General features: G+C 38.7%; 2 protein-coding genes across 9 annotated transcripts in view; one reads left to right on the top strand and one right to left on the bottom strand.

Annotated features, from left to right (window-relative positions):
• The window catches only part of PDSS1 (decaprenyl diphosphate synthase subunit 1), a 36592-nt gene extending 29437 nt beyond the window's left edge, over positions 1 to 7155 (bottom strand). Inside the window, exons 1-3 of one of the 2 annotated variants that reach the window (XM_074324966.1) lie at positions 6953 to 7155; positions 1642 to 1706; positions 1028 to 1148 (exon numbers count right to left, since the gene is read on the bottom strand). In XM_074324966.1, coding sequence (XP_074181067.1) covers positions 1028 to 1148; positions 1642 to 1706; positions 6953 to 7081 — 315 coding nt within the window. In that variant the 5' untranslated portion in view covers positions 7082 to 7155. The remainder of the gene's footprint in view (positions 1 to 1027; positions 1149 to 1641; positions 1707 to 6952) is intronic. The other variant, XM_019749127.2, reaches the window with a different exon arrangement.
• A 60-nt stretch (positions 7156 to 7215) lies between these two features.
• The window catches only part of LOC109456696 (protein adenylyltransferase SelO), a 39793-nt gene continuing 32780 nt past the window's right edge, over positions 7216 to 14228 (top strand). The window contains exons 1-4 of one of the 7 annotated variants that reach the window (XM_074324962.1): positions 7227 to 7803; positions 10511 to 10605; positions 11154 to 11272; positions 11882 to 12010. In XM_074324962.1, coding sequence (XP_074181063.1) covers positions 10542 to 10605; positions 11154 to 11272; positions 11882 to 12010 — 312 coding nt within the window. In that variant the 5' untranslated portion in view covers positions 7227 to 7803; positions 10511 to 10541. Of the gene's footprint in view, positions 7848 to 10510; positions 10606 to 11153; positions 11273 to 11881; positions 12011 to 14228 lie in introns of all 7 variants that reach the window. The other 6 variants (XM_074324960.1, XM_074324961.1, XM_019749115.2 and 3 more) reach the window with 6 other exon arrangements.

Genomic DNA, 14228 nt, shown 5'->3' with positions numbered 1-14228 from the left:
AAAAGTGTCCATTGGATTTCATGGAAGGAAGCTATCAAGGACGTGGGCAAAGGCAGTTTTAGAGAAGAAGCCGGAAAGAAAGGTGCAGTGCTATGGCGGAGAGAACGTGGAGGGGCAAAATAAAGACAGAGGTAGAGCATACTGTGATGGAAGGGAAGGAAAGCGGGGACATTGGGTCAAGGGACGGTCCTTGACTTAAAAGGGATAGAAAGAGACATGAAGGAGAGTGCCGATAAAGGAGAACAGGCCATTGTGGGAGCAGTTCCTAAGGCGCTGGGAGGAGGAGGAGGGGATGGGGCTTAACTAAAATAAATGGACTATTCTGGAAAGGAAGAGACATTTCCTTCACAAGGTGGGAGGAACGGAGGCAAGCACTTAGATGGGCGCAGATGAGTTTGTACATGGCGACAGAGCAGGCTTTGACGGAGTTCCTCCTTCAAGGTGTCTGCGTGGCCTATTAAACAGGAAGTGGTTTTGCTGTGAAAATAGCAGAGTTGGGTGGGAGTTGGGGAGAAAAAGTGGAGAACCTCCAAAGGGGAAGGAAGCTGACGAGGGGCATATGAACATTTCTGGGTGGCATCTGAGAATTCGTGTGAGGTTGGGAGCCACTAAAACTTTTTGGGGAAAAAAGCGTTTAATGAAGAAAGCCCTATTTGGTGCAGTCTGACACTAACATTAAGAATTAGATAAGCAAGACGGCAGCAGGAATCGCGGAAGGCTTCGGTGTTTCAATAGTCATGGAGCAGGTGATGGAATTGGAGAGGAAATGTTAGATAATTCACAGGACAGGGAGGGGCTACCTGTACCATGTTTTCAGTTTCCCAATTCTGCAACAGCCTCCTTCTGGATGGTAACATGTACTGAGTCCTCCATGTTGCCCCATAGTTGCTCAAGATAAAGAGCACTCCTGAAACTTGACATTCACGAAATCAAGTTTGCGATGGCACTGTACATGTCTGAAACCTGCACTGTTTTCATAATTCTAAGAGTTCAACGTTACTTCACAGCAGCATTACAACTATCTTACCTTTCTAATGTCCTCATACAGACCTTTCAAGTCTCTCCTACCAAGTTTAAAAGGATCGGTGTATTTCTCACCACTCCGTGTTTTACTACAACAGTCCACGGACGACGTTGTGTGATGGAGCCTGGGCCAAGCACAAATGTACACAATGTAAGTCTGAGCGCTATTTTATTAAGTGAGATCATTTCATTTTTTAAGTAAGAATTATACACACACGCATACACTTATACACGTAGTAGTCAGATGATGGAAAATTTAAGCCCAGATACTTGCTGGAAATTACGCACGAATCCATAAAGGTCATTATAATTTAGAAAAACATACAGAATTCTGTTCTTACTATTATAAAAATAAACATCAATTGATTATTTTTATAACTAGGATCTTGAGACCCCACAAAATCAAAGAAAGACTAAACCATGTGTGCTGTGTTCTGAGTTTAAATTTTACTATAGTCCCATTTTTTGAAAAGACAGAGATCACACAGTGCAGATACTGTAACAATTATTTAAACAACATATTCAATGTTTTGGACTAGCCGACCACAATTTAGAATAGAAATTTACTGGAAATTTGGCTAATAATTTTAGTAGTTGCAATACAGATTATAGACTTACCGTGATATACTATACATATTTGGAAAGGCAGATGTTAAACTCTTCACAAGATTAAAATAGGACATCTATAAAATAAAAGTATTAAGAAACTTGTAAGAATATTCATGAAAAACTTGTTTATACCACTAGATAAATGAAAACTCCCATAATTCATAAACATAACCTTTGTCTTTTAGTTGTGCATTTATACGTAGATTGCAGCTTTAGAAAAATGATAGTTTCCTTTCCTTATTACAAAAGCAGTATTTGTCATTACAGATAATAGAAATAAAAACAGAAGAAAATTAAAAACATCTATAATTTATTCCTTTCCCCAAAGAAAGTACAGTTTCCACATTCATACCTATCTTTCCAGATCTGAAAAGTAATTTTAAAACAACTTCCTTCTATTTAACAAAGACTGATCAGAGAATAATAAAGATTAGTGTTATTTATATTCTTTTAAATTCTTACATTGGTTTAAAACAAATAGTCAAGATTCCAAAGCCATCAGCCCAGATGGTGAAAAGGAAAAAGATTTCAGTGTTAAAGAGGCAATTTATATTTATTGTTCCTGAGCATACTTGGGAATGGTTCTTCTTAAGAAGGAATGTTAAAAAACAAACAAGCTCAGCAGCACGTTTTGATAATACCGTGTTTTCCTGAAAATAATACTGGGTCTTATATTAATTTTTGCTCCAAAAGACGCATTAGGGCTTATGTTCAGGAGATGTCATCCTGAAAAATCATGCTAGGGCTTATTTTCTGGGAAACACGGTATTAACTTAATCAGAGATCAAGAACAACAAAATTCTAAAAGACTCAGTGCTGGTTATGACAAATACTAGTTCCAACAATTATTGAGCACTATTATGCGCCAGGAATTGTGACAGGCACTGGGGACCCAAAGACACAGACAGCCAATCTTGAAGAATTCAGGAACACAAGCATTTCAAAAACTACGAATCTAATGTGGTAAGAGTTCTTACTTAGTATTTGAAGCCAGCATTTTGACAAAAAAAGGATAAAGTTAGCATAAGAAAAATAAAACGAATCCACTCTATTAGTAATAAAGTCTTACAACGTGCGTTTTTCACTATTTGCTTTTCTACAGCTGGGGAACCTGAAGTTCAGAAAAGTCAAGTCTGAAAAACGGACATACAGACGCTCTAGATTTATGATGGTTTTACACCCTGATAAACTCACCATTAAGTAGAAATTTCTAAGTCATAAAGGCATTTAATACACCTAACCTACCAAACATCATAGCTTAGCCTAGCTGGTTTCTACTAAATGCGAATGGCTTTTGTACCATTGCAAAGTTGAAAAATCTTGTCAAAACTTTGTAAGTCACGGACCATCTGTACAGATGTTTACAATACAGCATAGGCACCGGCTGCATACCATTTTAGTTAAGGACAGACTGCATATACGAACACGGCCCCATAATAAGATTATAATGGAGCTGAAAAATTGCTATTGCCTAGTGATGCTGTGGCCATTATAACGTTGTATTGCAACGTTATGTTTTTGTGCCGATGCTGGTAATAAATAATCCTGGTACCAGTCGTGTAAAAGTATAGCACATACAATGACACTGGTAGGCTACACCATCTAGGTTTGTGTAAGTACACTGTATGAATTTCGCAAGACAAAAACGCCTAACGATGCATGTCTCAGGACATATCCCAGTCATTAAGTGGCTTATGACTGTATATTGAAGGGGAGCAGAGTTTGCCCCCCCATAATATGCCTCTTTGGGATATGGGTTATTGTAAACTGGTTACTTTTAAGAAAAAAAAGACTCAGAAAGAACCTCTGCCCTTGCTCTAACTCACAGAGGACCTGCTCTAGGAAGTGAGCTGTCATCATAGATTTTAACTAGAGTTTAATATGAACTAGCTGTAATAGACAGGGGAACTGAGCAAAGCCCCTTTGATCAAAGTCTTCTCTGGGTTTCATTGTTAAAGACGGACCAGCAAATATTTGCTTTTCCGTCTCCGTATGAATTGCCTTCCTGCTCTTTGAAGTCCCAAACCACTATCCCCCTTTTCTCATTAGGTCTTTGCAGTCCCATATTCTTATGGCACCCCCATATGTACACATACTTAAATTTGGTCATTTTCTCCTATTAATCTGTCTAATGTCATTTTATTTATTTGACCAGCCAGAAGAACTAAGAGGAGAAATAGAAGAAGAAAAAAGCACTTACAGACTGTGTGCCTCATGTGATCCCACTAGAAATTCACACACACACACACTCACACATTAAATACACAGAGGATAGAGTTTGAAAGCATATACACCAGGCTATTAAAAATAGTTATTTTGGAATAAATAGGATTGTGGAAGTTTTTCTTTTATTCCTTTTTTTGTTTACATTTTCTGATTTTTCTCTAGTGAACACATATTGCTTTAGACATATTAAAAGAACAATAAAGTTTGACTTTGCCAGGCAGGCAGCGGCCAAGGAAGATGGTCTGAGTTCAATTTTTTCCACCATAGCATTACATATTCATTAAACCAGTAAGAACATTTTATGAAGTTCCACGCAATTACAATGTCCCAAGAAAACAAAGGGATAATCTTTTGATTTTACCATTATATGACACTTAACCTACTTTTGTCAGTTTTCATGGGTAATTAATTCATATGAATTCAAGATTTTATTATAATACATATTCAGTTTGAGACCTAACCTCCAACCTGGGGTGAAGAGTTAAAATTACACAGCTAATAAGAGAGTGCTCTAACCACCAGGCAGCATAACAGTTGTTAAAAGCATGGTCTTTGGAAGATGGATCTTGGTTCAAATGCCTGGCTGTGTTACCTTGCGACATCTTTCTGATAATACCTACTTCTGGAAAGCTGCTGAGATTAATTTAAAGAGTATATGCGTATATAAATCTCTTAGCTCAGAACTTAGTACACTGTATATATTTAGTATAGTATGTATTCAATCAAGCTATTTTCTGCTTTAAAAGTACCTTAGAGCAATGTTTTCCTAAGTGAGGTTAGAGGGATTCAGAAGAGCCATTTACAGTAGCCCTCCCTTATCCTGGGGGTATACGTTCCAAGACCTGTAGTGGATGCCTGAAATCTCGGATAATAACAAACCCTATATAAATATTACATCTTTCCTATACGTACATATCTTTTCATGTAAAGGAAGCACTTTACAGCTTCTCTTTGGCATATATGAATTGCCAGCATCACTACTCTTGTGTGTTGGGGCCATTATTAAGTAAAAACGGGTTACTTGAACACAATCACTGCAATACCGTTACAGTCTGACAACCGAGAGGGCTACTCAGTGACTAACGGGCAGGTACCGAAAGTGTATACAGCAGGGATACACTGGACAAAGGGATGATTCACATCCCAGGTGGGACAAAGCAGGATTATGTGAGATTTCATCATACTACTCAGAACAACATGCAATTTAAAACTTATGAATTATTTATTTCTGGAATTTTCCATTTAATGTTTTCAGACCATGGGTAACTGAAACTGGAAAACAAAACTGTGGATAAGGAAGGACTACTGTAAAGTATTAAAAGGGAGTTGTGAAACTAGAGCTGTGTCACTTGGTGTGCCAATACTAGCAGTAGCAACACTCAAATGTCCAATTCTGATTTTGTTCCCCACCCTTTACCGATTAAGAATCAAAGACATACTCACAAGTGATTTGGCCCAAATGCGCAATTATGTTTTGTCCTACTACAAGACTGTTAACACTACCAAGTATAGAAGTCGGGACAATGCCCATACAACAGGAAGTAGCAGAGCTGTGCTTGCTGGAGAGCTGGAAGTGGCTTTATTTTGTTGCTCTTTGTCCCCAAGGACTGTCAGGCCCTAAGAGACCTGAACTAACCAAAACACAGAAACCTGAGGCAGAAAGCAGATGGCTACTGTATTCATTTACAGTGAAAAATATCACTGACACACAGATCAGAAATACATGGCACTGGAATCCTCAGTGCAGTCCTTATGGCATATCCTCTCCAGAAAAGCACCATTTCCATGGCAGAGAAAGTTGCTTAGGGATCATGGAATCAAGAAAAGAGTATCAAAGAAAAGGAGTATCAAAGAAAAGAAGTATCCAGTGGCATCAGATGGTAGATGCATCCATCTTTCCAAATGATGTCCTCATCTGTGGCACTAGAAATATGGGAAGTCTAGCTAGGATAGTACTAAAATGGACCCCAGAAAAGCCCTGAAGCTCTCTTTTCCCATATTTCTCTTTCCTGTTTAGTCTACCTACTAGCCCAGGTGCCATTCTCTCTCGAAATGTCCATTTTGGGTAAGCTGTGACACGGAGCCACTTTGTACTGAAGTAGACACTTATAAATACTACACATTTTATATTGGTAAAAGGTGTTTGATGGGCATATGGGAACATGAAGTGTACCAAATCTGAAACAAAAGAGTCTTAAATTCAAATAAACAGTATGGCCCTACACTACGGCACGTTGAGAATTACTTACTACAAATTGCAGAAAGGACTTACAGAGTCTTGAAATATGTCAACTTACAGGGGCTAAACTGACCAAAAAGGGAGACAAATGAGATTGGGACCAAAGGCAACAGGGGAGAGAGCCAAGGAGCCATGGTTAGCTCTGAGATTCTGACTCTACTTCAAGAAGTCATAGGTCAAATTAAAGATCACGCCAAGGTCAAAAGTCACTCTACTCGACGTCCTCAGGCCTTTTCTCCTTCCAGTGCCCTGCCATCCGGTCCAGGTATGCTCTTCCTCCGACGCAACTACTGTACGACTGCCATCCGCTCCACCCTTAGCATCAGCCCTCTATCCTGCCCAAGCGCTTTTCCGCCTACCCCGAGGCCACCAGGGAGGCCACCTGGATCCTCCGCCTCTCTGAGCGCTCAGAGCACCTTTTGCTCTAAAATCCCAGTGAAGATCTGTTTTCCCGAAACCCTGGCGGTAACTCCCAAAGTACAAGCTGCAGACAGTCTCGGGTCTTGACTTTGTCCATAACCCAGGAGACAATCTGACCACTCCGCCTGCGTTTTCCCCGGGGCCCTGGCTCCTCACGGCTCCCTCGCCACGCCCCAAATGCTCCCCGGACCCCAGGACACCGCTCTGCAGTCCCGTGCGGGGCGCCCCGACTTCAGGCAGACAGACGCCCCGCGCCCATCCCTCCGCGTCCCACCGGGCGGCTGGGCCCCATCGCGGCGCCCCGGGTCCCATCCCAGCGCGTCCCCGCGGCCCCCCGCCAGGCACACACGTGGCTGTCGCCCATTCATTCCACCCGCCGCTGTCATTGCGCGGTTGACCTCTGCGCCCGCTGCGGCACGCGCGTCCCGGCCTCACCTGCGCGCAGGCGGTGGCGGCGGGGCGCGGCCCGCACGGCCCCGCGCGGTCTGGGGAGCCGGGCCCGGGGCTCCGCGCCGCCGGCCTCCAGGAGCAGCCGCGCCGCCACCGCCACCAGCACGAGGCCATGGTCCGAGTCTGAAAGTCGCGGCGAGCGGCGGCTCCGCCTATGGCCCGGCGGTCCTCCTCCGGGACCCGGAGCCGGAAACCTGGCACAGGAAGAGCTTCGGCCCTACCGGGGCCGCCTCTTCTCGCTCCTCCCTGGGGCTGAGCCGCCAGCGCGCTCGGGTGGTGGCCACTTGCCACCTCGGGCTTTTCCCTGCGCTGACTCAGCGGGGACCGCCCGACGGTCCGAGGCGGAAGAAGGGGCGCGCGGCGGCGGCTGGAGCCCTTCGTCCCTCTGCTGGCCGCCGGCCGGGAGAAACTAACTGTGACCTGCCACCTCTCGAGCCTCTTTCCCGCACCTTCCCGCGGCTTGCGGGGAGCCAGTAGCTCCAACAATCAGAGAGCGAAATGGACCTTTGGGGGACCAGCTGTTAGCAAGAAATGCCACAGTGCGCCAGACTGCCAGTCACTAACTTTTTCTGTGTATTCTGGCAGAAATATGACTCAGAGAAGCGGGTTCCCGTTTTGCTGCCTGACACGGAGGCTGCAGATTCCGCAGCTGCTTCTCTTATGTGTGACCTGTCACGCTCTCCTCTGCTCCTTAGTACAACCTGGCCTTGAAGGAAGTGCCAGTCTTATGCATCTTCTCAGTAACAAGTCGAACCAGGAGCAGGGCTATTGTGAAACGGAAGCTAGATTAGCCTCGTCTCTCGACTTTTGGACTCTCTCCTCTGAAAACCTTATAGGTATATGGTGGCATATTTGGGCCGTCGTGCTCACATCTGGATGTGTGAGTTCCACTCGCGGGTGTACTGAGCTGTGTGAGAGTGTTTACTGTTTGGTAATGTTGAACCTACTTGTAGCCAGCCCAGGGGATACTGGAGAGTGTACAGGATTAGTACTCCATACGGGTTAGAAAGACCTTTCCTTAATTCTGTAGCCATATCTCACGGCAATGAGAATGTATATATAACAGAAATCCATGATGTAATTAATCATTCAACACATGCACACAAACACACAGAGCCAGGAAAGAATGTGTAAGCATTAGGGATACAGAAAGAGAAGAAACTTACTCTATCCTCAGAAAATTAAGGAGGAAATACACCAGCAAAGAGGCAACTGCAATTCTCTGATATTTTTTCTTGTTTTTCTGAACCATGCCTTTTGCATTAAAGAGTGCAAGTACCTGTATAGCTGAGCACATTATATTTATCTTCAAAGTATTGTTTTTTTTTTACTAAATGAAAGCATAGAATAAAGAAGTTTTTAAAAATAATTCAATTTTATGAGGTATTTTTCCAATCTCAAAGAACATTATATAAAAAAGACTCAGGTGGTTTACAAGTAAAGATTAATAAGCACCTGTGGCTTATCTTGTTAAAGGTTTATATATTAAATATTTAACAGGTACAATTTGCCAAAGTAGAGTATAGCAATAAACACTTGTACTTGCAACAATCTTGTAACTTAGATGTTATCATTTCGCCCCCCCCCCCCTTTTTTTTTTTTACAGATAAGGAAACGGATATAGAGGAAGTAAGTGTCTGGTCCAAGCTCACATAGTTGACTGATATAACACAACACAATTCTATCAGGTCATTTTCCTTTAGAAATTGTTTCCCAGATGAAAACAAAATACCTGATTCTTAAAAGGATGAAATATGCTGAGGCTTAGTAGGAAAGACAGAAAGACGGATGAAATTCATGAAGGCTTCCAAGATTACAGTATAGCTCAACTCTTGATGAATAATTACCCACAAATAGGACATGCAGAATACCAACTAATTGTTTTGACCCAACTAGGCCAAGCATGGGATCTAGGAAATTAAAAATATTGTCTGAGTTGTGCAAGTAACTGTTGAATAACTCCCCCTTTGCACAGGCTGGAAAGACTGCACTTACATAAATGAAACAACCAGTCATGACTGATAAAAATGGAATAAGTGTAATCAAAAGCATTTTATTTTGATGAGGGAGAAGGCTACACTTTAAGACATTTTCTTTAAAGCATTATCTACGGTAGGACCAGGTTTTACAGCCAAGGAGAAATTATATACATATTACTGTATACATATTAACCATGTCTTTGTTCCCAGTACTGCATAAAAAGCATCTCATCCTGATGTTATTAGATAAATGATCAATGAATTATCAAGGTAGCTGCGAAGAACATTTTTTGAGAGAAGACAAACATAGTTGCACTGAAAGGTTAGCAGTTATTGTGGATTCCATATTCTTAGGCAAAACAGAATTCTGAAAAATTTAATTTTGGAATTACTGATTTCTTTGAAATGGTAAGATTATGTGCTAATCTCGTACATTTGGAATTTTCTCTGGGGTTTTTAGTATACTGATTAGTTTGTTACAAGGATGAGGGTTGGGTACCTCTGAAGCTGTTAGCGTTTTTGTTCCATGATCAATGATCACACGTATTGACTGACCAGCTACCTCGCCAAAATGTGAATCAATCAGTACAAAATCATAAGTACGAATGGAAATTCTATACCGCCCATGCCTTGCTAAAACGTTAGAGCATCATAAAAGAAAATGTATTAATTATATAATTTAGTGTATTTCCAGACGGGCTGTCCTAAAAGACACGAAAATATGCTGTTGGATCTTCTAATGATATTAACAGGTTTTCTGTGGTGGATACTAAAATGTGTTTTTTGGTTGACTACTTTTCCCATGATGCTGCCTTATTTACCAGCATCATGGGGGAAATATAAAGAGCTAAATGTGGCCCACATTTGCCTGTTTTTATTCTTACATAGAGAAGATATAAGATTACTCTTAAATGTTATAGCTGACATTTAGTTTATCTAGGCTTGGGTGGAATAAACAGGAGTTATTCCAAACAGTTGAACAAATTTTCCCGATGCCACCTTTCTCTGATGATTAAAAAGATCATTTTCATTATATAGGACATTCTTACATTACTTTGGGCTGTTTCTGTGCTTTTTATTGAATCCCATTGATCTTTGCATGTATTTTTGGGATAACAATATTGTTAGTTATTGTAATTTTTAATAATGATAAGGAAACTCCCATTTCTCTTATTAAAAAAAAGTTAGTCTTTATTTTTTCAGATTTACACTTTGTTTCTTCAAAAAATAATCCCACTAGGTTTTTGTGTGGATTTCCATTATGTTTATTAAATAATTTGCTGACACTGACATCTTGGCAATATAATCTCTATTCAGAAACATAGGATTTTGTGTCTCTTTGTTTTATAGTTTTAATAATACACTTACCCTCTTTTATTTTATTTTTTTAATGACTCTGCATTAGGAAAACAGATTCCGATTTTAAGAATTGTACTTAGAAGTGAAAACAGATTCAGATTTTAAGAATTGTACTTAGAAGTATGTATGTTCTGTTCTACGCGTATGTATCTAAAGCATATTCAAACCTTTCCTCAACAGCTTTTTTTTTTTTTTTTCTCAACAGCTTTTTAAATAAAGTACATGAGTTTTAGTGCATGGACTTTATGAAACAGTTTATCTCTTCAGAGGCAATTTTTAAACATCTATCCTTGTGCACAGGCATGTATCATATTTTGAAGTTTCCAGTGGGATTGGAAACAGTTTTGAACATTTAGTAAGACATGTATTGCCTGGTATTAGAGATGTGTATGTATGTATCTTTTTCCTTTAGTTCATTATTTTCTGAAGACAGAAAGAATGTGATCAAGTGCCTAATATTTTTGGTTGGATTCCATTGAATTGGCCTGTATTATAATTCTAATACAGTAATGCAGCTCACCTCCGTTTTATATATATAGTCTTATTTGTATAAATATGTTGCACATCCTATTGGTTTGACATGAGTGAAAATCTTTTAAGATTGTATTTGTCTTGTTTTAAACTTTTTTTTAACTCCTGTGTTCTTAGACAGTTCTGTATACTGCACATATGTATGTTGGATAGATATAGTTGAAAATTATAACTTTAAATAACAAAGTATAAAGAAAATAGTGTTTTAAGTTGATTTTCTTGAAGAACCGTAGCCGTTCTAAGGAATGTTAATGCTGTTAATGCAAGAAATGAGAACATTAAGAAGGATTTTTTGTTTGTTTGTTTGTTTTTATCAGCTGTGTTGCCAGTTGATCCTGTTAAAGAAAATTATGTTCGTAAAGTGAAAAACTGTATTTTTTCAATTGCCTTCCCTACGCCTTTCAAATCAAGAGTACGTCTTGTAGCAGTTTCAAAGGTTAGGCTTAATTTTTTCACAACACAAATACTTAACTCACTGTAACGTTTGTCTAAAAAGACATTCATTTTTTTCAGGATTAAATTGTTAGTTTATTGATAGATGACTATATTTGTGTTTAAAATTCAGACACTTGGAGAATTTCATTGTTAGGAATCACTTTTTGATACTTATTCCTCGAGCCTAGTTGTCAGGTTCATCTTAAAGTTATTTACAAACACAACATACTTTGTGGGGGAAAAAGGAATAAATGAGTTAAGTTCTTAGAAATGGGCTCTAATAACAAATTCGAAATTCTTCTCTCATGATAAAAATGAATTTGGGATAAAAATAGGACATTTACTTTTTCTAGTTCCTTTAAAGAACATGTGATAGGAAAAGTATTATTTAACTGTGCATCACAAGAAATACATAAAAGTTTTAAGCTAATAGAACTAATTTTCCCAAATAATATACTCATTGAAAATATAGTACATCTCTTATGAAAAATATTAATGTATTTTTGAAAGCGTTTTATTCTTTTAGTTTTCTTTCTTCCATTGAGTCTCTTGTCTCATAAATGATTAAAGGATTACTTAAGTTTGTAAGATTTTTTTTTTCTTGCCTCAGGAAGTTTTAGAAGATATTTTGGATCTTGATTTATCTGTCTCAGAAACAGATGCTTTTATCCAGCTTGTCAGTGGTGAAAAGATAGTATTTGGATCCATTCCATTGACTCACAGATATGGTGGTCACCAGGTAAGAGTAACATCAACATAACTTCCCTTATGCAAATATAAACAGTTGATGGAAATGCTATCCTATTAAAGAAGTTATTTTGCATTAATTTCTCTAATATTAGTCAACAAGATGTTTCTGGAAGAATGTATCATCATATTTTATAGATTAGCTGATGTGATTTCATGCTGTGATAAAACTAGATAAAACTAGAGCCTAAGTTTCATTAATGGAATTGAGACCACACACATATAAAATATCTGACTTATTGCTAGAGAACTCATGCGGTGAAGTTTTGGCAAGAGACTTAGGTAAAGTCAAGTAGCAGAGTGAATCAATATAAAACCCTCAGAAGGACAAATAGATTATAATTTTGCCAGGATAGCTGTAGAGCAAAATTTTAGAACTGCTAGAAACTGCTAGAAATTAAATTGGGATTAATTGGGGGTGTCATATATGCTGAAGCAATTAAGAAGTCACCTTCTAGAAATAAAGCAAGATGTGAAAGCAAGTTCAGGTGTGGTATCTGACCAATTTAAAAAAAAAAAGGAACACAGGACCAACTGTTGAAATCCCTGTGACTTCCTGTGAGCTAGATAAGATTAATTTAACACTGGTTGTTTGGGGACTGGGTTACTCAGGCATAGTTTGTAAGACAAATAGCAAAGTATAATAGAGTTGGAGTAAGGATTAAATTAAGAAACACATGAAAAATGCGTTCACGATAGCTATTATAATGATTACTATCAAGCCCTGGTTGTTGTGGTAGTTAATTCTTTTTAGGTTTTTATTGTTTTCAGTCTTCAATTTCCTAAGAAGCAGAAGTAATATAAAAGCTAAACTAATATAAGCTAAGTGACATAGACCATTAGAATTGAAAAGAATTCTAACGGTTATCTATGACAAATTTGAATTTCAGTGTCTTGATCTGTAATGTGCGAGAGTTGACCAAGATCATTCCAGGAGTTGAGAGAAATGCTGTGTCAAAGAAATCTGCTTAATTTTATTTAACACACCATTTTCCAAACATATTTGACTGCAGGGTTTTGTGGTTCTGTTTTTAAGAAATAACTGTTAACATTTTGCTGAACTATGTTTCTCAGTTTAGAAACTTCGGGACTAGATGATCCTTGTGGTGTTTTCTACTCCTAAATACAGGATTCCATGATTCAAAAAGCCATTCCCATACAGGACAAAGTTATTAGGTAGCATTTTATACTGGTACTCGTATGTACTGTAAAGTACAAATGCAAACCTTCAGATTTGCAGAGTTTTGTTAAACTACTCTTTTTTTGTACTTTTTTGGATAGTAGAGTAAATTAGATTAAGTGTTTATCAATTTCACATTTCATCTTTTGCTTCCTCTCCCTGATCTGAAATTATATTTTAAATATTTATTTATAAGGATGGTTTCGCCATTTTGAATTTACAGTGCAGTGAATGATTTCTCTTTTGTTAATGCAGAACTACCTTCCTGTTTCCCCCAATTTCATTCCCACTTCTTGGTTTGGGATATACCTAATATTTTGTTGGCTTTAGAACTTTCCAGAATATGCTGAGAGCACCTCTTAGAGGTATTCCATAACTAAAATTAATTAATGGTGGTCCATTCCTGGTTAAGATGAAAAATTAAAATACTAGATAAATTTTTCTCAATTTCAGCTTTTTCTTCCAGAACGATTAATATCTTCCAGAACAATGTAAACATTGTTTACATATTCTACAGTTGTTTATAGAACTCCTTTTATGTGCCAGGAGCTACAATGGTGAATGCGACCTCTCCCCTTCGCTCAAATTGCAAATACTCTGGGGAAGGGATAAATAAATGAATGAATTCCAATAGCATTAGGTTGTGATAGGGGTAAGTATAGGAGTTATGGGAATGTATAGGACCATCCTACTAGTCCCGGAAAGTCAGAGAAAACTTTCTGGTAACATCTATGTGGAGAATGGAGTGATGTCTAAGTTAACAAATAATTGTTGGCAAAAATAATAAGTACCATCTTTTGAGCACTTGCAAATGTCGGACACAATACAAGGCATTTTGCATATATTTGCATTCATTCTTATAACAACCTGGCAAGGGTTACCGTGTTTTACAGAAATGAAAGGTCAGTCTCAGGGAGATTAAGTAACTCACCCAAATTTTCACAGCTAGTAAGTGGCATAGCCGGGAGTTGAACAAACTCAAGCAAATTTTAACAGAAAAGTTTGGAAACAGTTAATTATGCAAGTTCAA

Source organism: Rhinolophus sinicus, linkage group LG02 (assembly GCF_036562045.2).
Source record: "Rhinolophus sinicus isolate RSC01 linkage group LG02, ASM3656204v1, whole genome shotgun sequence".
Taxonomy (NCBI): Eukaryota; Metazoa; Chordata; class Mammalia; order Chiroptera; family Rhinolophidae; genus Rhinolophus; species Rhinolophus sinicus.
The sequence above is the reverse complement of the archived record's forward strand: the minus strand, read 5'-3'. Positions and strand labels throughout refer to the sequence as shown.